The sequence below is a fragment of the Halictus rubicundus genome, chromosome 6 (genome assembly GCF_050948215.1).
Source record: "Halictus rubicundus isolate RS-2024b chromosome 6, iyHalRubi1_principal, whole genome shotgun sequence".
Lineage (NCBI taxonomy): Eukaryota > Metazoa > Arthropoda > Insecta > Hymenoptera > Halictidae > Halictus > Halictus rubicundus.
In genome coordinates this window covers 17,063,787-17,089,147 of record NC_135154.1, presented here as the reverse complement: position 1 = coordinate 17,089,147, position 25,361 = coordinate 17,063,787, and the positions used below count along the sequence as shown (strand labels likewise).

Below are 25,361 nucleotides of genomic sequence, written 5' to 3'. Positions count from 1 at the left end.
TTGTGTTTAACAAATTGCTAAGCGTTCAGGCGTGGTACGGGTAAACCTGCTCGATTTCATGTGGACAAAATGAAAGACGTCACGACAATACCCTAGATTGAATGGAACGTCCGAATTCTGGAGTCAAAATAGCTTCGAGTGCAAAGGGTTAAATAATTACTGAACTCTTCGGAAAAAGACTGATCTTCTCTGTGCTACTTTGCCATTTCGATCTACACGCAATGAACAATTGAAAGAGACTCTTTAAAATAATTTAAAGAATAATTACTGAATTCTTCAGAAAAAGACTGATCTTCTCTATGCTACTTTGCCATTTCGATCTACACGCAATGAACAATTTAAACAGACTCTTTAAAATAATTTGAAGAATAATTACTGAATTCTTCAGAAAAAGACTGATCTTCTCTACGCTACTTTGCCATTTTGATCTACACGCAATGAACAATTTAAACAGACTCTTTAAAATAATTTGAAGAATAATTACTGAATTCTTCAGAAAAAGACTGATCTTCTCTACGCTACTTTGCCATTTTGATCTACACGCAATGAACAATTTAAACAGACTCTTTAAAATAATTTAAAGAATAATTACTGAATTCTTCAGAAAAAGACTGATCTTCTCTACGCTACTTTGCCATTTCGATCTACACGCAATGAACAATTGAAAGAGACTCTTTAAAATAATTTAAAGAATAATTACTGAACTCTTCAGAAAAAGACTGATCTTCTCTACGCTACTTTGCCATTTCGATCTACACGCAATGAACAATTGAAAGAGACTCTTTAAAATAATTTAAAGATCGCGTTCACTGCACCAAGACTTCCACCGAGGGAGCAATAAGTGAAGTTAGTGTAGGGTGTCATTCCAAAAGGCAACACAGGCGAAATCCGCTACAATATTGTACGGTAGAAGGATTAAGACTGAAAGAGCTATTTCATCTCCGTGAACAAGATCAAGATACAAACCTGAAGAGAACGTTCGAATCTCTTTTATCGCAGCGAGATAAATACTGTCCTCGTGTCCCACTTTTGACGAAGCAGCCTGACCGAGAATTCGCATTAAGACTGACCCACTAATTAGCTGGAATAATAAAGAAGCTGGGCGCGATCGAATCGTGAACAGCGGGGGCGAAAATTGTTTCGGCGAACGAAGCGTCGGGACGCACGCAAGGAAATGCAAGTTCCCAGGTCCGGGTTAGGTTCGCTTCTCCGGAAGGCAACGGTGTGCGCGATAGCTCTCGCCGAATTACTAAATCTACGCCATGCTATAAGAGCCCGGCCGTACGCTACGATACTGCCGTGACTCCACTCATCCGCGGAACGATCGGTATTATTCCGCCAGATAAATTCACGTTTATCGACGATATGTTCGCGAGCTGGGTAAACACTGTTCACCGGAGCACGTGTTTTCTTTTAGTCTGCCGCCGCGCGATGGAAAATCTACGGGATCCCCCCGTGCGCGGCCATATTTCTCGCAGGAGGCTTCTTTCTCTTTTAATTTTTCCGTAAACATGGATATACACTAACGAGCAAGACTGAGTCTACACTATTTGAAGCAACATAACTTTTTAAAAATTAGATCAAATGACTTGAATTTTATTGAGAAGTTAGAAGGATTAGTTTATTAGACGAGGTGTACAAAATTTGAATTGGTCGGAATCGCAAAAGAAACAGTAAAAGTTGGTTTTTTCAGCTTTTTTATCCGAGCCTGTATTGAAAATTTAAAGAATGTATTTGATATGCTGAACATTTCAACGATATTGGTTACTTCGTTTACGAATTATAAACGATTAAAAGTGCGATTTTCCAGTCGAAAATCGTGAAAAACAGCAATTTTTCCACTTTTAAGCGTTTATAACTCGTAAACGAGTTACAAAGAAAGCTAAAAAAACCAACTTTTACTATTTCTTTTGCGATTCCGACCAATTCAAACTTTTTTCAAAAATTTTGTACACCTCGTCTGATAAACTAATCGTTCTAACTTCTCAATAAAATTCAAGTCATTTGAAGTAGACTCAGTTTTGCTCGTTAGTGTATATCGGAATTCGCGTTCACTGTATTTTGCATAAAAATGAAACCTGTGCAAGCCAGCTGAAACACCGTGCGACAAACGTCGTCGCTATTAGCGAATGCGGCTCTAATGATGTTTGTAGGCACCCCCCACTATTCTAGTTGACGAAATGAAGCAGTTTAGGGGGCGAACGGAACGTTCGTTAAATTATTTCGTCCGCGTACGTCAAGTATCGGGAGTTAACGGGCGGTATAAATTGCTAGCATCGTTATCGCTACACCTCGTATAGAGTGGAGGGACACATGGGGTGACGAGGCCCAGAAACTTCCCCCAGCCTTTCCCCGTTTCTGCTCAAAGTGGATCGCGGAAATTGGATTAACGAAGCGGTTAGCCGCACACCGGGATCGTCCGATTATTTCGAATGACAAATGACCCGCAGAGGCCCGTCCGTGTGGAAACGCAGGTGGGGACATTTGCCGTTGATGGGGCGACCGCCGTACCATTCTTGGATGTTGGAAACGCCTAACGCCGTCACGGATAAAGCCGACAGTCCACAGACATGTTGCTGTGCTGCAATCCCGTCGCAAGAAAATTCGATGCTGTATTTATACGATACAATTTTCATGTATCTTTTGGACAAACGTTCGCTACCACAATTTCTCAGTTGATTAAAAATAGTCCAATTAACTTTATAGACTTCAAATTCGCAGCACACAGAACATCAATGACTTTCTTCCGCTGAGTTGTGTTCATATTCCATAAAGGAGCTACATTATATTCAATGAAGTATTTTAACAAGCAAGCAGCGAAACAAATGCTGGCAACGCACGTGTTGCTGAGACAATACATGGGAACACAACGTTGAAATGATGCGATGTTTAACACAATGTTTGAGATCGTATGAGAAGGTCTTTTTTTTGTACAATTTACCGGAGATATTTTTGGTAGAACGAATTTCTTCAGCCTCGAATTTCTTCGCGGAAGCGGTGGCTTTATTCGCAGCATATTGTCGTTACGTCCAGCAGAGTGTGCAAAAAAATGCGGGACGTACAAAATATTAACAATCTATATGGAAGGGCGAAGACACACGGTATCGCGCACGAGGCTGCAAGTGGTCGGTCACTATTTTGACGACGACACACGGCGAATATTGCGGATTATATAGGTTGCAATACTCCGCGTATCTGTTCGCTTTGAAAGTAGCACACTCGCAGCACGCACACACTGGCCGAGCACAACCCGGCGTTATTTATTTCACTGAAACACGTGTGTATACGTATAATCGTGGCCGTACACGTTTGCGTCCGCAATATTACGTGCCCGTCTTTCGGGGGCCGTGCTCGAAGGGGCTCTTTCAACGTTATCTTCCCTTTCTTCGAGTTTTCAGTGGTCGACCTCGCGATAGCGTTGCCATTATTTTCAACAAAAGCGGTACAATGCGATTTACACCCTCATTACGTCGTCAAATGACACTTTTTCTTTCACGGAGCTTCGAGATTGTTTAAATTCCCGTTGAATATAAATATTTTTTGTGTTGGCGCATCTTCAGGTATTGTGCTTCTGTACGTACAGCGTTTTAGCTGTGTATGTCGACAACACGGGTCTTGCCAGCGACAAATATTGTCCACGAGATACTATTATTCTTTGATTCACGTGAACGTCGTACCCGACCTGTATTATGTTTACACTCCTCGGCGTTCTGCGACTTTTATCAGCCAGGCATTTGCGACGTATATCGAGAAAACACTGTATTGAATCTTTTACTTTGGTCAGATCCCGAAGATACGCAGGGTTGGGGAGTTTCACCCCGTGGAGCTGGCTACCTTTTTGGAAGTGACGTAGTAGCACAGTTTAATTCTGCAAACGATATTGATATGATATGTAGAGCACATTAGTTAGTTATGGAAGGATTGATCTGTTTCTGCTATAATTGATGGAAAAATATTTTGTGCTCATGGAGGATTGTCACCAAGTATTCAAACACTTGATCAGATAAGGACTATAGATAGAAGACAAGAAGTTCCACATGATGGACCAATGTGTGATTTACTTGGTGTATTGAATCTGCTTCTCTTTTCTTCGCGGCCCGTAAAATGGGAATGAAATCAGTCGCTTTGACTTAATTATGGTGTGGGTTGTAGTGGCAGGTGTGCCGAAAGTTTGCACAAAGTTTAAAGCCGATATGTCGTGTAGATCTTCAGATAGTAACAAATTTGACAATCCCAGAGATGAACACAACTGAGGTCTCACGTCCCTCAACATTATTAATTTTGGAAACGTAGGGATACATTCTAACTTCATTATGTATCCGATAAGAACGATATTCGTGTGCTGAAGTTGCACATCAAATTTGAAGTGAACCCATCCATTAGAGATACAGCAACAAGCTTGACAATTCCATGTTTCGAGACGAACACAATAGAACCTTCACGCGACTATAACTTCGCTAACTGTCCAAAGAAATAAATGCAATTTGATGGACCCATTTCCAAAACCCTATTCTCCCCCCCCCCCCCCGCCCGAAAAAGAAATCAGTTTTCCAAGCAGCCGCACCAGAATACCGCCCGACCCCCATTATCTCCGAGCGGTCCACATATTTCAGATCGAGCAGAGTCCCAGGCATCGGTGGTAATAGTGATCGATTCGCTCCTAACCGAACCGGGCCACGGCGAAGTTCGAAAGGTAACGGTCGCTTAAAACGCCTCGCACGTTCTAAATGCATCAAGATAAGGACGTTTCAATAGGACGCTCGTCAGTTGTCGAACGCGCCTCTCGCATCATCGGACGAGACACGGTCCTGACGCAATCGGTCGCGATCGACTCGCGGACTGTGACGCGCCACTTAGGCGCTTTTGGGGGGTGGCTGGTTTGGATCGGAAATTTTGCGTCACCCAGTTTTCAGAAAACGCCGCCGGAAACTTGAATGGATCAGGTATTTCAGCCGCGTGGGGCACAGACTCTTCTGCCAGAGGGATCCGCGGATCAATTTTGCATTCCCCTCTTTCTCTTTCGCTCTCTATCTTTCTCTGGCTCGTAATCCAGGACGATCCACGGAGTCCTCTGATCCGCCTATCGTTTCCGGCGAGTTACGAACTTTCGAATGCGCCGGCTACGGCATCGGCAAAGCTACCGGCACGCGGCGGCACGAATTATTTATCCGCTTGAAATATTCAAAAAGCAGATGATCCGTAATCTCAGTTGTCTCGGCCCGGCCCCGTTTGGCCTTCGAAAGGATCGCCGATCGCGACTCGATACGCCAAGGACGATTACGTCTCGGACGTCTTATGTTCCCGTCAGTCCGACGGAGGATTAAATGCTCCGCTGGAACGTCTGCCGTATTTATGCGGTGCCGGCCTCCGACGAGAAACGATCTTCTTTCGACGATTTTCAGACGGTAAACCTCTTCAATATTTACTTCCTATAAATCTCTTGAAATACAGATTTCCGCGAATTAGACCGGACCGGAATTTTATTCTAAATTCGTCAAAAATAATTACTGTGAGAAAGGAACTTTTTATCGGATTTTTGTCTCTTGAAATTCTCCAGCAAAAATATAACGCAGGTAAATAAAATGATAAAAATGCACCGGGGGGTTTCTTCAAGAAAAATGAGACACGGTAGAACGAAATAATTGTTTCCGCTCCTCTGTGAAATGAGGAACAGTTAAAAAAAAACATCCTCCTCAAGGATCTCATAACACTCGATGACAATCTTTCCATTGTATATCCCAGTTTTCTAAAAAAAATGTCGGACTCAAATTGTTTTATAAAAATTACAATTTTCCCAATTGTGAGACATAGAAGTTGAATGAAAATGTGTTTGTTCTTTCAATGAACTGGGGATTTTTATGGAAAAGAAAAATTGTCGCATTAATTGCAAGATATAGAAGCTACGTAGACATTAATTTATTTTGTAAACGACTAATTATTACAGCACTTCTGTTGTAAACGCATAAAATCCGCAGTCTTAAATTCCTGTAATACCTTTACAGTTTTCTGTTTTGTTTATTCGTGGTTGTTATAAATGCGTATGGTTTGTAACACGGAAGCTGAATGAGAGTTATTTGGTAGGATATAGTTGAGCGAAACGTTTTTGAGGGTCTAAATTAGATCGTGCTGATCCACATCTGGCGCCGAGGTCATCGAAACGTCCGGCTCCCATAAACTTTAGTCCATTCGATTCTTCCGGTTCTCCGGGCTCAGTCGAGCATACGACGGACTTGGACGTGCCGCGTCGTGGGCTGAAATTAAACGAGAATATATTCTGTGTCGTTCCTTTGTAGCCGCGGAGAACTGGGTCAAGATTCGTAGCTCGATTCCAGAAAAGAAGCCGCGACTGCTGCCTCGTGGCTACGAACTCGTTATCGCGTGTACCCTGCGGAATAAGAATATGCGGGAAGAAATAGCCGCGGAATGCAAAATCCCGTACAGCCGGCAAGTTATATCCTGCGAGGAGTACTGATTCAATTTCGCGGGACTGGATTCGAATTGATTAGCGGCGGGAACGGAATTTAACTTTCCGAAAAAGGCCTCGATCGTGTTGGCTTTATTAAGTCATCCTTCGTTTCTGCTTCATCTAATTTCTCGATTCCTCGAACGATCGAACACGTGCGAAAATGTTGAAGTGTATGTTCCATCTTGATAATCCTGAAACCTTTGTATTTTTTTTCTATGGTTAAGAAGTGACTTAAAATTTTGGTAAAATTACATGAAGCAAAGTAATAGTGTATCTACCAATTGATTTTTGTCTCGTTTTGATATCTTGAATAGCAATAGAGAAAAATACTAGCGATGTTCGGGGTTGTTGTCTCGATTATAGGGTTCTGACAGTATTCGATGCTGGAACCTTTGTTTCTGAATTATTTTTTTTTCTAATTATCGTGAGTAACCTAAAATTTTGGAAAAATTACACGAAGTGAAGCAAGGTTATATCTATTATCTGCTTTTTGGTTGATTCCGATATCTTGAATAGTAATTGAGAAAAATATTCATGAAGTTAAAGGTTGTCTCCGTGCTAGATCCTTCGCAGTAGACATTACCGAAACCTTTGTTTCTGAAATGTTTTTTTCTATCACCATCGCGTAATCTAAAATTTTGGAAAAAATACACGAAGTAAAGCTGGTGTGTACCTACTAGTTGCTTTTTGGTTCATTCGGATATATTGAATAATCATTGAGGAAAACACTCACGAAGTTAGGGGTTGCTATTTGAATGTTTCGCACAGAAAGTAGTACTTCTTCAAAGTGGAAGTACGCGATAATGGTCAGACACGTCGACCACGTTACATTATTTTAACTTCAAGTCCGTTCCCGATGCAAGAACGGTTCCTCCTCGTTCGTGCCACGATTTCTGCCAGATCCCTTCGAAATGCTCGATGCGAGGGTCGTTTCGCGAAGAAAACAACGAAAGTCAATTAAAGTCGGCTCCATCAAATGGAAAGAAGACCATTCCGCGGAAATAGGGCGAACGTGTTGGCGACATCAATTTCACGGCAGCGGAATACGAATATTTTTATTGATAAAGCTCGTAATGGCTCGGTCAGAGTATCGGTTCTTTAAGTTTTTCATTTCTCGGAGAAGGTAGAAAGGGGAATGAAGCGTGCCGACTCATTTCGCAGTTCGACAGACCGAGGAATTTCTTAGGCTGCATTTCTCGGGATGCACGATCGGTCGCAATATTATTATGGCTCCCATTCGCTTCTCTTTCCACACCCCCAACCACGGGCTCTTTCTTCCCGTTGACATTATTGAAAACTAATAAATACAACGTCGGTCGTACGCTTGCAACTTTTCCGATGCATTTCCAGTTTTACTGTCGCCGAGTCGCGATGATCGAATTTTTCGGAAATCACGTTTCCCGCTTCGTCAAAATTCGTGTCCCTTCGTAAATGAAGCGATACATCATGCCAGCTGATATCAAAAGTGCTCTCCTATTTGTTAAAATATTCTTCTTTACGTAGGAAGCATTTGGATGAATAAATTTTACTTAGATAAAATAATTAAAAAAAATTTTTTAAATATAATTTCATTATTTGATACAACCAAAGCTTGAGAATATTATATCTATTTGTTGTTGCAATTTATTTGATGATTCACTATTTCTTAACAGAGTTGATATTCGGAATAACATTCTAATTAAGAATCTGAAATTCACACGGTAATAATAACACTCTGAATAATTTACGGGGCTGTGACTTTTTAACAGTATTTGTTGTCTGCGTACGATAAATACATATTGTTCTTGTTGAACGAAAGATGAAAACACAAAAGCAGAAACGAACAATTTATCTTCCTTTCGTATATCGCGATATAATTCTTCTTTTTGCGGAGTATCATATGGTAGAAAATCGTCCGCAGAACCCGCAGAAATCAATATCGAAAAATTCGTAGTATTACGAGCGGCCATTAACAGAATTAATATGAATCGATTCGGTGGCCACAACACACCCCTGCGACCGCGATAGGTGCCCTACGCCACGTCATCGGTATTAATTAAATCGAACCTGCAAATCATGTCTACCAGAATGACAGGCAACTTTACGGTATTTCATATAACATGTAATTACTTTCAATTGAACCGTATAGTGCACCGAACGCATCCGTGTTTTTCAAATTTAATGAACTAAAAAACACTCCTTTATTTCATCTGTTATCAATATTAATTTGCTGCGATGCGTGTCAATAAAAATAATGAAGTTTGAAATAATGAAGTTTTCAGACCACCGGTTATAGGAGCCACAATTCTATTTGTCTGACCAGTAGAGGTTCATTCTACTTGTTCAATTGTATACCATTTTATTTCTCTAATCGTTAGATATCTAACAACAGTTTCACCTGGAATCTTCTCGTGTCCCTTGTCTGATCACAGATTGGCTTATTCTACTTATTTGATCACTGCGTCTCTGACACGTCGTTTGTTCCACTTGGAATGTCCTGTCCAGCTGATCATATAGCGACCTATTCTACTTATTTGATCACAGATTTGGTTGTCTGGTTGCAGCACGTTCTATTCTACTGATTCTAACCACAGAGTGTCCTGTTTTACTACTGTACGTTAAAAATTTTATATTGCCCTACTAAAACTAAATGAAGAACATATGAAACACGTCAAAACAGAGCGAACTCGACGCTAACGAAACGTTCACTGAAAGATTAATCAGAACGTACGCGATGTGAAGTCTAATTTAAAAAGCAATTAAACAGCTATTGCGGAATTCGAAATAACAAACTAGCAACACACGGATTAAGGAAGCCTAGTATTATTCGCATTCATCGATTCCCCTCACGGTCCAGGGGAAATGAGAGATTGAAAGGATGGGTTAATGATATGCGTTCCTGTCGCATGGTTTCGACAGGAACTATTTTCTAGTTCCACCTTCCTCCATTCGCGTCCCGCCTCATCTGCATCACGGGTTGATCATCGTGCCGTTCGGCTTCCATTTATTTCTCGATATTTGAATGTCCTGCCGTGTCATATTACGACGGGCCGAGCGGACCCTCTGCCGGAATTAGAGACAATTTTCAGAAAATTAAGATCGAAGGGTGTAGGCCACGGAATTCAATCATCGTCAGGGCAAGTCGTTCGTAATCGCGTTCAGTGGGACACCGGCTCGTTTCTATTCTAGCCGATACTTTCTGCTGATAGAGTATGCTGCTATAGACGTCCTGTACCTTTAATCTGAGTGCCAATGACTCGGAGAATCTCCAGAAAATTGTAAACCGAAGGTCCAATCCTTTAAGACTGATAGTTTCTTAAAATATTGACAATAGCTTCCTCAGAGAACTGGGCCGTACATCAAAGTGATATTTTCTTAGCAAAACAATAAAAATACCTACTAGTGTTTCGGCATTCGAGTTATTAATCCCTTGCAGTACAATTTACGGTTACAGTAATTACAGTACTTTTGGCGTTCACAAAATAGAATTTTATTTCGATTTAAAGGAAATTAATAACGTACATATTTACTAGATTCCGTTCGAAATTTTCATCACGAGATTGAGTCGATGATGTGGGACGAAGGGTTAAATTGTTTGCCGCTGACAACTTAAAGGGCTCATAAAATTTAACACAATTTTAATCCAGGGGAAGAAATAAAATGTTGTAGGTGTGCACTGTCTACTTAAGAGTGTCAATACAAAAATAATATTTCACAGCTACCTTCAAATTCGTTGAATCCGACGGAGACTATACAGAACACTTTCGCGAGAAAAATTGAAATCCGCCAGCGTAATTATCATTTTCCTCAGACCTCGTTTATATAATTTTTAAAAATTATAAACCCGGCGAAATTTCGCTGGGATTCAAAAACACCGTTCGCCAGATTAATGCGACTGCGAACAGGTCGCAAGAATGACACAATGGGTCGACGAGTAGGATCCAAGAGGGGGCAACCGACGACCGCAGGTGACGGGGCAACGAGCGTAAAATCAAAACGAAATTAATTAATTAAAACGACGAAACGGCGTCGTCGTCGATACTCGTGACGTTTCCTTAGTCACGGACAGTGTTCCGTTGCGGCAATAATTATAAAGTCCGGCCGGGGCTCTGGGCGGCCGTGTAATTAACCTACAAGCGGCGACGACGACTACGACGATGGCGTTTCCTTGAAATGGAAGAAATTTAAATACCAATAACCGAGCCCGGAGGGTGTCTTAGCGAGCGGGTCGAGTGCCGCGCATTTCCAGAACCCCGGAGCAATCTAACGAGAGAACCAGATGCTCCGGAAAGCTTTATCAAGCCACGCTCCGCGACGATGATACCGGGAAACGAACATTTTATTTTCTTTATTACACGTGTCCTGCCCCCAGGTGGGTCTCGCTAGAAATTCTCGTTCGCTCGCGGGTTTACTGGTTCGAGAGCGCTCTGCCTCATGTTGTTCGCCCATTGAAAGTATAGATGCGCAGATAAACGGGCGACACAGATGAACACGTTATTAAAATATTTAACGGGACGTTGTACGCGTCGTCGTTTCTTTGATAACGTTGCGAAATACTAGTGGGAAATGAGATTCACACGTTTGGTTAAATAGGACTAAAGATGGTTAGGCAATGGGAACAAATGTGGCGAGATTTATTACTTTATTTAATAATATCCTACTTGCCTGGCAATTTATATGCTTATTCTACTTGTCCGAATACACTTTCCATGCAAATTTGTTCAGTATATATCGGTCAACGTCGATACTGCAGGATTTATTGTAAAATTGTGAAGGAACTGTCTGGCCACAGACTTTTATATTCTACTTGCCTGGCTCAGGCAATTTTATTCTACTTTTTCGGCCACAGACTTTTATATTCTACTTGCCTGGCTCAGGCAATTTTATTCTACTTTTTCGGCCACAGTCGTCATGTCTATTCTACTTGTATCTTTTCACGACTGCGGATCTTTATGCAAAATAAAAATTGTCCAAGTCGATTGTAAGTAATTGAAGTTCAATGACAATGTATTTTCTCTTTTAATCATCTTAAAAAGTCGAAAATAATATATTCAGCAATTCATCTTCGTTATAAATGCATAAAATCCGCAGTCTAATGATTATGTGCAAACCTATTATACTTGTCTGACTAAATGCCGGCTTATACAACTTGTCCGACAGCATGCAGGTCTATTCTACTTGTCTGAATACGTCCTACATGCACATAAATAGTTCGGTCGAAAACGATCAACATTGACACAGCACGATTCATTACTAGACTGGGAATCTTCGTGCAAAATGAATATTTTTTAAGACGATTGGAAGAAGTGGAGAAAGTGGCAGAAAAATGAATTATTTCTTCGAATAATGGTTTCTCCGAGCCAAGTACCTAACATGATAGGAAACGTATTGTACAATCAAAATTGATGATATTTTTATATTATTTTTGCGACCATGAGTTTCCTAAACTTCATTTCTATGGAAGGAAGGAATTTGCACAGAGATACAAGAATGTGCTTGAGCTATGAATTGACTCCTCGAGGTGACAGTATATCGAGTTAAGTTTAATCGATCCCCAAGATATCCTTGAACAATCTCAGTCAAAGCTGAATGTGGAAAACGGATTAATTCAATCAGATTGAAGAGCATTCTCCGTTTTTCCCTCTCACTTTCTCCACCCTTCGGCGTCTTTTCTCACCCCTCGGATGGTCCTTTGTCAAGTTCCATCCCTAAGGGATTACATCTCCTTCGTTCGATCTTGTCGTTTGATGCTGTGTAACGTTATTTTCTTACGTACACTCGAGACCTGTTTCATAATTTATAAAAAGATGTTACCCATCGGTTTTCGAATCGACTTGTCACTGAAAATTTTCGAAATGACAGTACACTGCACGAGGACATATCCGTTCAAAAGCATTCGCATAATCGTCAGACTGCGGATTTTATACCAATGACAAAACTGAACCGACAAATTACGTGTTATAAGAATTTGAAAGCACTGTTGCGCCACTTGTGAGTTGTTACAAGCGAGTAACAAGATTAAGAAACAATTTAAAATATTTTCTATGGAAATGTTGCTCCGAATAAATAAGCGAATAATAAAAAGAAATATCGAACGAAATCGAATTTATTTACGTTCCGAGCCAATATTTTTGCACGCTAACTTAAAAAAATACAATAGAAAAATTCGTGTTATTTAGAAAACATTGATCGACGTTTCGTACCATCCAAAAAATGTGTAACAACTATAGATCTTCATGAAAAGTAAAAATCTTCTGCATTCGTTATGACCCGTCAAAATGACGGATTCTAATATTTTTAATTTACGAATATTGAGATTGTAAAGATGCGTCCATGAGGAATTATTTAACAAATTGATTTCTTTGGATATATATTATTAAAAAGATAGCCACAAATTTTGATAGATACAATCATGTTATTTTTGTAAAGTAATGTAAAATAATAATTTTTAGTGCTCCGTAAACCTAGTGTTAAGAACGTTTTCCTTTGTTTAACAATTTTGCTAGACTGAAACTAAGAATTAGTAGCTGCAAATTTGTAATATTATTTACAATGAAGTCTATTAAAAACCAACAAAAATCTATCGTACCCAGCTCGCGTTCAAAATCAAGCTCAAGATCCCCTCGAATATCGTCGACAAACCCCATGAAGCATCCAGAGGTGGTCAACCCGAACTTTTTCATGTCCCCCCTCGGAGAAATTGATTATCCATCGATAAGCCGGTTCGACGCAGCAGGATGAGTCCGTTCGGTTCGATTAATTAGCGCTCGCGTCGATCTCTCCTAATTGACGCTCGATCCTTGCCGACCAGTGACAACGATGTCTCGGCAAATAGTCTTTACTCAACACTCGATCCTCTTTCCCAGGGTTGAAGCCACTACTACTCGTCCATAAAAGACTGAAGAGTGAACAGAAGGGTGCGGCGAGGGGGTGGAGGGAGGGGTTGGTTGGGAAGGGTGTATAGAAAGAGGTTCGAGGGAGAGAAGACGAAGGGAAGAAGAAGGCAGGAACGACGTTAGCCATCTTGGCCGTTCGTGTTGTATCGTTCTTGCGGATCGGTGCTTTTCACGGGCTTCTGCCATGCTTTCTCAGCAGTGTCCGGCGCTGGTGGTAGTGCCGTTGCTTTCCACCTTCCAGCAGACACCTACCATCCTTCTAGCCTCTGTTCGGCCACCATCCCGGCAACCACCTTTGTACGATACTTCTGCGGTTCTCCTCCGCCTCTGTCTAGCCACTCTTATTCGAACGTTTTCGCCCCTGTTACTCTCCACCATCTTTTTCCCTCTTCCGCCACCTTTTTCCCCCTCGACGCTTCACGCCGCTACTTTACCACCTCGTGTCTAACCCGTATATTTCGGCCGACCCGTTTCTACTCCCCGATCGAGGATTTCCAACCATCCCCTCGTCGGTCGGCCAGTTTTCGGCCACCGGATTCCCATAAGCCCGACCATAACTGCGCCGTTCCGATTAACGCGCGGATACCTTCCCCCCTGGCAATGAAAACCTTCGCGCTTTCGCATTTTTTATCAAACGAAGGACGAGAGCGATTGCAAAACATTTTCTACGTCTCTGTTACATTTTTAACACGGTGCTTCAATTTTTTCAGGTCCGTTTGCTCAGAAATGCAGTTTGTACCGACGGTGACACGATGCGCGTCCTCCACGCTGTTCGGTAGCAAAAATCTAACTAAAATTTTTTCTCCGATTTTTACAGTGTACGCGAGCCTGCGAAAAGTAGAAAAATTATTTTTAAAGAAATCGATTTCACTGACAAGTCCTGAACTCTTTGGTACTTGAACAGGAAGCATAGAACGTATTCGGGTGGTCTTCAGGAATTTAAGAAAAAAAAAAAGGATCGGAGATAACCGCCCCAAACTTTACAGATTTGTCGATGCATATTTTAAGAATAAACAGTATTTTTTCCAAGCTGATGTACTGATTCGATCCGAAGTTATAGCAATTTGAAGGAGATGCATGGAGAGGTGGTTTCCGTAGCTGACACGCTCATACGAACATAGTAACATAGTCATTGCAATAAAATCTGTAATAATATCTTCAACCGATCATAAAAAATCTTAACTCGTTCGAGCATTCTAAATCTTTGATCTCGCCTGAAAGATAATATTGAAGTCTCGAAATTGATATTTCCATTAAGGAATATGAAGAAGATATGAAAGATATAAAAATGGGCGGAATGGAGAGGCTCGGATTCCGAGTTGTTTAAACGATAAAGAGACACGCGGAGAGTGTGTTTGCAGAGTTTCGAGTATATCGGACGATTGGTTTCCCGAGATAGTATGTACGTCGTTCGGGGAAGAATGCGTTTAAAATGTCACGTCGCAGTTTCGTGTATCGATAACGTTTTTATTGTGGCCGATCTTTCTCCTCCGGGAGAGTTTGAAGAACCTTCGGGCAAAACCCAGAATTTACGTTACGGTAGTTCCCGCGACAGAGATCAGAATACAAGGTATTCTGAGCTCGATATCGGCAAAGAGGAATTTAAGGCACGCCCGGCATCGACGCATCAGAACACTCTCTCTCTCTCTCTCTCTCTCTCTCTCTATCTCTCTCTCTCTCTCTCGGATACACTCGAGAAGTCGATACAGCGGAACAACGGGCGCAATAAATTTTAAACATACTTCGAGCTGCATTAGTGGTGTACTTAGAATTTTTAGTTCTTTGCACCATAAATCGGCACTCTGCGGGGAGAAACTTTCACGAACTTTCCCCTAAAGTGAAAACTTTATGATTCTATTGGCGTATTACGATCCGGCGACGGACAATGGCCACTAGCTCTAGGATTAATCTCAATTTCAACTAGAATGTTTACCCGATATATCTCATAACGTACTTAGATCACAATTATTAATATACAGTGATTTCTCTATACAGGGTCATCCGTTTTTAAACGGCCAAACGTCAAGCAGCTATAGAGGACCCCAAATGGAACAACTTTCACCCCTAACACTTTTTTTGATTCGAAGTTATTTCATTCAGTCTCCACGGCGTGCCCCATGTCAAAAAAACCAAGATCCAAAGGCCATACAAAAAAGTTGACTTAATAAAAAATATGCCCCTATTTATTTTAAACCAAACAAAGGAAAAATCATCAAGATACATAATTGCAGTCCTAATATATTTAATTTTAGGTGAACGCAAAAAATGACGGGTTTTTGCAATTATCTAAAAATCAAGACCGAATCAAAAAAAGTGTTAGGGGTGAAAGTTGTTTCATTTGGGGTCCTCTATAGCTGGTTGACGTTTGGCCGTTTAAAAACGGATGACCCTGTATATGTGGTCAAGGCCTGGATGATAAACGTCGCGGAATTATCCCCACTACCGCGGGGTATACCTAAGATGCCTCGGACGCCGAGTAGTGTAAACATAACACAGCTCGGTTATGTCTCCTGGACGATACATGACGCGTGTTGTTGACATATATCAAGAATTCACTGTATTACGATATCTGCTCTAATGTTCAATATGTTACAATACATTCACGTTATGCCGGATAATTTGTTATAGTGTGTACTCGCATTACATTTTTCAATGTGTTACACTATATACCTCAAAATCTCACAAAATTATTGCCACTACATTCTTCAATATACATTGCTTTACTTGCTACGATTTGTTTATTCTGCTGATGGAAGCAGTTTAATAACTAGAGAAGGATACAAATAAATATCATTCTCCCGTGTCTTATCACTAGACGGCGGTTCTTTCTGCGAAATAAAATGTTTACGCACAATTTGCAAGGAAATGAATCAAAACAAAAATTTATTTCTTACGCAAATAATTTTAACCGTTTGAAAATAACGCCCCGATATTTTCAAACCTTCCTAATATACTTCAATCTAAAATCAAGCGGTACACCACCCAATGAACCCGGAGCAGAATCAAAATTCTCAGCCAAAGGGGTTCGAGAGTTCACGTCCGCTGGAGATCCGAAAGAATCGTCAGAGCTGAACGTCAGTCCACTCGATCATCGATCTACGCTAGCAATATTTCGGCGCGATGACCACGCGGTCCGCGTACACCCTCGGCGAGTTCCTCTCGTGCAATCTCGCGAGCGTCGACCACGGTCCGCATTCTGTTTCCAGTCGCGAGCCAGAGCGAGACAGAAAGAGAGAGAGAGAGAGAGAGAGAGAGAGAGAGAGAGAGAGACTGGTCGGGTTATCTAGTCGGCGCCGTTCCCTCCGAATCGTTCGACTATCAGCGTTCCCGTTCCCTCTTCGCCGTCCGCGGCGCGGCAGCGTTCGTTCCCGTCGAAGTATACCGAGGATAGCGCTTGCGCTTGGAAACGGCGCGAGGCGTCGGCGTCGGCGTCGTGCCGGGGGCGTCGCACGAACGTTGTCGGCCAGCGGACCGACCGTCTCGACCGAGTGTTCTCCTCCGGCCAGGCCAGTATCAAGCCGGGAGCCGTCGAGAGGGTTGATCCACCTCTGGAATCGGTTAACGGACACACGCTGCTGCGTTTCCCAGGACAGGACGTCGCCACAGAGACAGTCTCTCGCATAACCGGTGTGGGTTGTTACAACACGGTGCGCGTCCACCGGGGAAAGAAATACAATCGTCGTTCTCGTCGTCTTCTTCAAGCAACAGCAGCAGCAGCAGCAGCAGCAGCTAGCCTGACGGTGTCGCGCGCGGTTGTTGACGCGGGTGGCTGCTGCTCGGCAGTTCAGGTGCAAGTGGAATTCGACAGAGAGAGAGTCGGTTGAAAAAATGGGGCGTACGCCGAGCCTAGAGAGGCGGATCGATCGCGAAATAAACGTACGCTGGATGGACGACGCGGAGTAACCTCTTTTCGGTGCTGTTCAGAGCTGTACGCGAACCGCACCAGCGCGTGTGCCGTTGTTCGACGAAATCCGTCGACGACGTCCTCCAACACCGGGCTGGGGTTTCTTGCGTCGTGTGCACGCGCCATAACGGTAGAGCGTCGTCTGTCTGTTCGAACGTGTGCACTGGTGCCAGCCCTCTTCCTCCCGAAAGAGGACAGCCCGGAGAGAGAGAGAGAGAGAGAGAGCTTCTCTCCGTCGCGGCAGCCAGGCGTCCTCTTCGGTGGTGTCGTGCTGCGAGGGTTCGCGTGCTCGAAACACCGTTTCGTCCCGTTCCTCTCTCAAACAGAGACAGAGCGAGCGAGAGAGAGAGAGAGAGACATACACGCGCGCACGCACGCACGCAGGCTCACGTACACGCGCCTCTCTCTCTGTTGGTGTATACAACAGCGATCGGGGAAGGGAAGAAACGCGAGTCGATCGCGTACCGTGCGTGGTGAAAGTGCTCCCCGTGTCACCGTGTATTAGGAGGTCGAGGTCGTGCCGCTCGTCGGAGCTGCTCTCCATCCAGCGAGACAACTCGCCGATGATCCTCACGACGAATTTATGAGGGACCAGAGGAGGCCGCGAGTACAGCCTCTATCGCCGGGGCTGCTGGCGACCCTCACGGGATCCAGCTAACCCGCAATCGGAGAGTGGGCTCTTCACGGATCGCTGCGGGGGATCGAGAAACAGCGGAAGAGGAACAGAGATAGAGAGAGAGAGAGAGAGAGGGTTCGGGGAGACACTCGAGGAGACGACGACATCGCCGGAACAGACGGAGAAAGTGTGTCACCGACGTGGTACGAGGCGCCTCGAGGTGCCTCAGGTTAGGTCGCCGCTAAAGTCCCTCGCCGGAACGTGACGGTAGCGCAACAAACGCATTCTTCGCTTTGTCGACCCTTCAACAATCTTAACTTAATATCCAAGTCTTTCGCTACCCTTGAACACCTTGGAAGGTCGACCAGAAATCAAAAAATCATCAATTAGTGTTCCAAGGCTGAAATTGTCCAATCGAACATCGGTGTCTCTCGCTGACCTCGATCACCTTGAAAGCCTCAGAAATCGTGAGATTGGTCATTAGTGTTTCTTGCTACCCTCGAACATCTCGGAAGAAAGCTCTGCGACTAAGAATGATACACGACAGCGTTCCGAGCTGAACGTCTTGGAAAGAAGATCAGAAATCGCGTTAATCTGTCGATCGTCAATGTCTCCAGTTTGCTGTTAGATCAGCCAGCTATTAGTTTGAGTGAGTTCGTCGACCGAGCAGTGCGAGGAGGATCGAGTCCGCGTGTACCGTGCTTGTGCAGTGATACTCTAGGTCTACGGGTCCGATCGCATAACAGGGGGAACGGTGTGCGAGGTGTGTCACGTGTTGTCCAGCCACCTCGTCGAGGAAGCTTGTTGTCGATCGATTTTTCTGATCGTCAAGTTCGGCCGTGGTTCTTTCGATCGGGATATAGGTGTTCCTGATTCTGGCAGAGGGGAGACGGACAAAATCCGATTCCCCGGAGAAGCGCGAGAGGAGAGTCACTCTCTCTTTCCATAGTCGTCGTCTACGCACGCAGCGGAGACGTTGCGCGCGTGCGTGCTCACGTGCGACCGTAGCCGGCACAACGTGGCTGGCTACATAGTAGAGCGGGGGTACGCAACGGGGAGCTAGGTCGAGTAGGGACACTAGCTCGGAAGGCTAGGAGAGGCAGATGATCGAGACGATCCAGTGATTCCCGGGGATCGAACACGGGTGTGATGTGACGGAATAGGAGGACCTGGACAACACCTCCACAGCCGAGAGTGAACTGCTCTGCCGGTGTTGATCGCGTCGTTGGACAATCTGATGCGCAGGATTTAGCAGTGATCCGAACCGAGCGAACCATGCATTCCCCGATCCTGCCTCTGCTGGTGGTGTTGCTCGGCCAGGTGGCCCTGTCCTTCGTCCTCGAAGGATCGGCGACCAGCTACGCGCAGTTCCGCAAGTGGAACGCCGGTTTGAATGGTACCCTTGAGTTTGAGTTCAAAACCGAGCAGGGCAACGGGCTCCTGCTCTACACGGACGATGGTGGAACTTACGACTTCTTCGAGGTGAAACTGGTCGAGAGCGCGCTCAGGCTCAGGTACAACCTTGGCGGTGGTGCGCAGATCGTCACCGTCGGCCATGACCTAGGCGACGGACACTGGCACAAGGTGCAGATCACCAGGTGTAACGAGAACACCACGCTCACCGTGGACGGTGTCAGCGCGGTGTCCACCTCCAGGGGAAAAGAGTTCGAGTTCGGGAAGTTGAATGGGAACTCGGACGTGTATGTGGGCGGCATGCCCAGCTGGTATAATAGCAAGCTCACGTTGCTCGCGTTGCCCAGCGTGATCTTCGAGCCCAGGTTCAACGGGTTCATCAGGAATCTTGTGTACGCCGATGGGGAGAGCTCGGTGCCCAAGAGGCAGGAGATGAAGAGCCGGGATGCCAAGGTAGGTGGCTGACGAAGCTGGATTTTCGGGGGTCCTTCTGATTAGGCTCTGCTGGGGAAAGAGTTCGTCTCAATTCATGTTCAATCAAGAAACAATTCGTCGTTTTACAGATTAAAACACAGTAGAAAACACTGTAGAACACTTACAGAAACACTGTAGAAAAATTAGGAATGGTAGACACAACGGCGAAAATTGTTAACGAAAGTGGTCCTGCATACCAGCTAGAGGTATTTTCCGTGATAACATTTTCAATGCGCGGAACCTCAGTCGAATCAACGCCAGAATGAACGTCAAGTTTTTTCAGAATTTTGGCAGCAGTCTGCTCGAATGTTCAACTCGGTGAACTTATTCCTGGTATTTTTGTAGAGATGCAAGTACGTAGAAACAAATCCAATGGATGTTTTAACAATACCGATTTCCATCCTTTTGTTCTCCCAGTTGAATTTCTCTCCTGGCGCGAAACTAACGCATTCGTGAAAAGTCAATATAACGAAAGGGTAGGCAATGCAAATGTTTTTTGAGGGGTGAAGAACTGTACAAAGATGAGATAAGATAAAAATAAGAATTGAACGTGAAGGACCTACCCCTTTCTTTAACACTAGGTTTACGGAGCACTAAAAATGACTATTTATCATAATCTGTAGCCATTTTTTTAATGATATATACCTAGGGAAATCAATTTGTTAAATAATCCCTCGTGGATCCATGTTTGCAATCTCAATATTCGCGAATTAAAAATATTAGAATCCCGTAAATCTAGTGTTAAAACAGGAAAACATGTGTATAAGGGTTAAGAAAATCATGTCTAGGTCATTCTGTCCATTGAAGCGAGGGATCGTAAATCGGGTATTGTTGTCCGGCGGGTTTGTTCGACGAACAAATTTGTACGTCGAATAACACACCACGAAATGGTGGGAAATAGCCAATCGACGGAAAACGATAAAGTGGCGTGGCGTCACCCCCGGGTAGATAGGTTTATTTTTAGCGTTCTGTACGTGTATGTGATTTTCGGAAGGGAGAAGCCTGGTTTTTATGACGCTCGATCGTACACGCAATTCACGGATCGCCGGAAAGAGTTTCTTGGGGGGTGGATTATCTTCCTGACTCAGCTAGCGCAAGCTGGGTGCAACAGGGTGATAGACTCGTCCACTCTATACTCACCCCTCGCGAAATGAATATGCACGATTCTTTTGAATATATTAAATCGCGTGCCCTTTTTTCGCGTTGGCAATATTAGCACCGTTGACTCAGAACATACGAGCAGCGAGGAAAAGTTGAATTTTTCTTTGTGAAGGCTGTTTATTGCACATTCCATTCAGAACCACACTTTGTGACGTGCGTGTAATATTCAGTGCAACTTGCTGACAAAAACTCTTTGTTCCTTCTGTTCCTTCTGTTACGGAAATGTATAAATTAGTTTAACATGATTACCAGCATGTAGACTGCAATTGAGTTCAAAGTGAATTCATAATTGGATCGAGGATTTTATGCATTTATAGCAAAATGAATAAGACAATATTTAAGAATATTGTGGCACTATTTTTTATTCGTCAAAGTTTCCCGTTTCATACAATCGATGCAGAATATTTTTATTTTGCATACATCAAATATTATTCGTAGAATTGAATAATTTACCTAAACAGTGTACAAGAGTTGATTGTGATTCCCCAGCGTGTCTGATTATTCCTCACTTCTTCTACTTGTTAGAACCGATTTTATAATGAAAAGACAGACGCATATTTGTGAGTCCCTTGTGTCTGGCCATTATTCGCCTTCACTACTAGCTAAAAGCAGCTTATCTGTATAAGCCGTCAAAGTACGTATGTATTAATCTAGCGCGTCTGATTATGATGTGTTCATTCTACTTTATTGGGCAATTTGATAAGTGAAATTCAGACAACCAAGTACGAATCTCCTCTGCCCGGTTATTGTTTGACTTTTCGAACTGCTGAAAGCAATTTAATCTATAGAAAACAACAAAGTAAACATCAATATGTTATGTTTGGACATCACTTGCCAATTCTACTTGCTGAAAGCGATTTAACGAACAAAAAGCATCCAAATTGACGTCGTTCTCGTGCGTCTGACTATTACTCGCCACTTCTACTTGTAACAAGCCGTTGAAGAAGCACTCTCTACACAAAGTTCCGATAAAAGAATTTTTGCTTAATTCCGATTGTTCTTCGTTTTTAAAGTGCCATTTCTCACACTTCTCTACTAAAACTGAAAAACAATGGTAAAAGTGTCGAAAGGAGACTCGAAAACTGGTCCACGAATTCAAGTCCGGGATGCAGCACAATCGTAGGCGCGACAGCGTTAAATATTAGATTAATTTTGGTAGTCTACGAGGCGGGGGGAGGGGGCAAATAAGAATGGTCTTGAAACGTGACGTTTTCACTTTCTCGGTTCCGTAAAAATGCCTTGCTCGTAAACGAATTAAGCCATCCCCTGCTCGCACTTTTACAAGCAATAAAATGCAGCAAGAGGAGTGAATTTGCCAAGAGCGTGTACGTACGTGTACGTACGTGTGCTGGGAGCTTGAGGGAAGAATTTCATAACAAGCACAGGGATATTCAGCCCCGGAATTTCTTGCGTTCACGCGAATCTGGGCCAGCCATCGCGGGGGACGTATTGTTACGCACGGTGCCTGACACCGTTTCGGCATTTTATAATGCGGGGGAACGTATCAAAAAGCGTTTTGTTCCTTTCCGCGTTGAAAATTCTACTCCTCCGGCTCTCGCCCCCTTTGAACGCCGAGTTTTGTTTAACAATAGATCCGAGCGACGTTGCGGATATTACTACCGCCACTCCCTTTGCCTGGCTCACAGTCAAACGCCGGGGATTGTTTCTCGCGTTATTCTTTCGGATCCACCCGGCCGTGGAAATTAACGTCGAATTTCTATCGCGGGACAAACGTTGTTTGACATTTAAATGAATCGGCCGGGAATTCGCCCGTCCCATAGTATATTTTTACCGGTTCCATTTTTCACGCATTTTCGTACTTAATCATCGCCCGAGCCAATTTCACCCGAAAGCTCACCTGTATTTTTCATCCCGTCATTATCGTGCGCATTTATTAACCCGCCGAGAAAGTCTTGTTGCCTGTTTCGACATTTAAAATATATGGTTTCGGCTCACTATGTCATCCTTACACTGCGGCCCTTCGTGTAAGATAAAAAATTGTCTGAGTAGCAACAATAAAATAGAAAATAACAGCGTTGTTAATTTTGTCAGATTTTTCTAAATAAGTGCGTAACGCAGTCCAATTATAACCAGTCGCATAAATCGTCGATTCGATTGGGTCGTTTATGCGAATAAAAGCACAATTTTGTATTGTGACCGTAATGGTTCGACCGGCACACGGAAACGAGTAACGCGCGTGGCCAATTTTATATGAATTAATCGCGATCAGTTCGTGTATATTAATCAAATTACAGATAAGTTGCTTCTCATAATTGCATGCCAATTTAGAACCAATTTAATTCGTAATAATAACGTAGTAATGTCCCGAACGGTGCACGATGAAACAAATTCGACATAGAGTACACCGATACCAACCACTCTGCTCTCGTTGTAAGCACCAAAAAATGAAACAAATGATTTTCTCTACTGTCGACAGAATTTTTACAAAAAAGGTTTTACGAAGTTCGTTCTTGTAGCCGACAAATGAATGCGGCTCGATTAAAATAATGCTCGATCGAACACGTTAACTCTAATGAAGCATTGTTTCGAGATTTATTCCGACACAATGGCGCATACGTCGATCGAACAGACGGTATAATAATTGCGAAAAACGCGGCGGGGTTAATTGGGGGAAAAAAAGCGAACAGCTGCCGCGGAGCATTGTTTTCTGCCACGCACGGAAATATTACATTAATTGAAACAAAAGCGCGGAAGATGGAAATCACGTTTCGACGATTCGTTGGCAGCGAACGGGGACTGACTGTTTGACGAGACAGTGATTCCCTCACGGTCTTCGTATCTAATCGTCCGCGGATACGTCTGTTATGCCTCGCGAGTGGCAAACGAGCGTCGTTCGTAAAATTTGAATGGTTCAGCGTAATAACGAACAAACGCGGATGCATTTTTGGCATCCGGCCATCCGCAGAAATATGGAGTTGGCAGGGACAATGGCCGATTTCCTTTCACGGAACCTCCTTTCTGCGCTTTCGTTATCCGGTTTCGCCGTAATACACTTCTGCCACGCCGCGTATCCCTGAATTATACAATACTCTGACCAGGTTATTACAGACGGCAATGTTACGCTCGCGGCAAACGAATTATTCCAGCCACGGTCCGTCCGAACCCACGCATCGATGATCTTCGCCGCTCAAAACTTGATGGAGAATGAAACTGTAAAATGAAATGATTTTTCTGAGAGGTTTACTCGACCGAAATTCCAACCAAAATTCAGAAGAAAATGCTGGAGCAATTTTTAAAAATATCCAGCGATCCAAAGATGCAGATTCACTTCCGGAACAGATATTTTTTAACGCTGAAAGTACCACTCCTCATTACTAGACTGCGAATTTTATTAATTTATGGCGAAAACGAGTAGGTGCAATTTAAAGCGGTAGACAGATTTGAAATATTTAAGAGCATGAATTTGTCAGTTGCGGTTTATGAACATTGTTGAAGCATGAAAAAAAATTGTATCTGGCTGTCGTGTGTTGCGATTGGTGCAAATAATTTTTATTTGCGTATAGATCCGCGGTCTGGTTATTATATCAAGCTTGATTATTTATTATTAGTTTCAACTTCTTTCTATTTCCATCGATGGAACGCACAATGTAATTATCACCTTGGTATCAAAACGTTTCACTTCATAATTCGCTTCTGCTACTCAGTATCATAAATTTACATAAATAAAAATACATAAATTCACGGAACAATTGAAACTATTCTTGACTATATATGTCTAAAAATCATTTTAGGGTTGTCACGATTACAACTCAGCCAAACTAACACTGCATTGGCGTCGCTACGATGAAGCACACGACCATGAAAGTTGAAATGTATTGTGGCTGACTATAAACTCGATTCAGGGAAGATAAATATAATTTCTTTTAATATTGTCGGATTTGTTATCGACTTTTCGGGATGCAGAGGTTTGAACAAAGGGTTCTCGTGAAACGCAGCGTAGTATAAGCATTTGAAATGGTAGTGTTCGTCTGCCATCCGTGACAGAAACGATGATCAGAGGCAACAGATTAGAGCGCGAGCTCTCGCAGAACTCTAGGAGGAATATTATCGGAGTGACTCAGGAATCCGATAGTTCGAAACTTCGATGATTCTGAAACGGTGTCGCGAGAACGCGTTCCACCATTCGCGGCGGACCGGAGAACGTTAATATTATTGTTATGTACTTAACCGAGGAAGAGAGAAAGAGACTCGCAGAATGGTCCGTCCAACTTGAACCATCAAAAATATCCCACTCGTTATTGGCAATAAAAAAAGATGAAAATAAACAATTTTTCTCAATGCCACATTTATCATGATTTTAGGATGATCAATATATTTTTTAAATGGAATTATACATTTCTATTACAGCAAAATAATAGCAAAAATCTTGAAATCCCAATAACTACAACCCCAAGAAAATTAGTTTACTTATCACAAGTGTATCTTTGTGCA

The 25,361-nt window shown here is 43.1% G+C and overlaps 1 protein-coding gene across 5 annotated transcripts in view; it reads left to right on the top strand.

Annotated features, from left to right (window-relative positions):
- The first annotated feature begins 18,268 nt into the window (after window positions 1-18,268).
- The window catches only part of Nrx-1 (neurexin 1), a 479,861-nt gene continuing 472,768 nt past the window's right edge, over window positions 18,269-25,361 (top strand). For all 5 annotated transcript variants that reach the window (XM_076789038.1, XM_076789039.1, XM_076789037.1 and 2 more), the window contains exon 1: window positions 18,269-19,727. In XM_076789038.1, coding sequence (XP_076645153.1) covers window positions 19,137-19,727 — 591 coding nt within the window. In that variant the 5' untranslated portion in view covers window positions 18,269-19,136. The remainder of the gene's footprint in view (window positions 19,728-25,361) is intronic.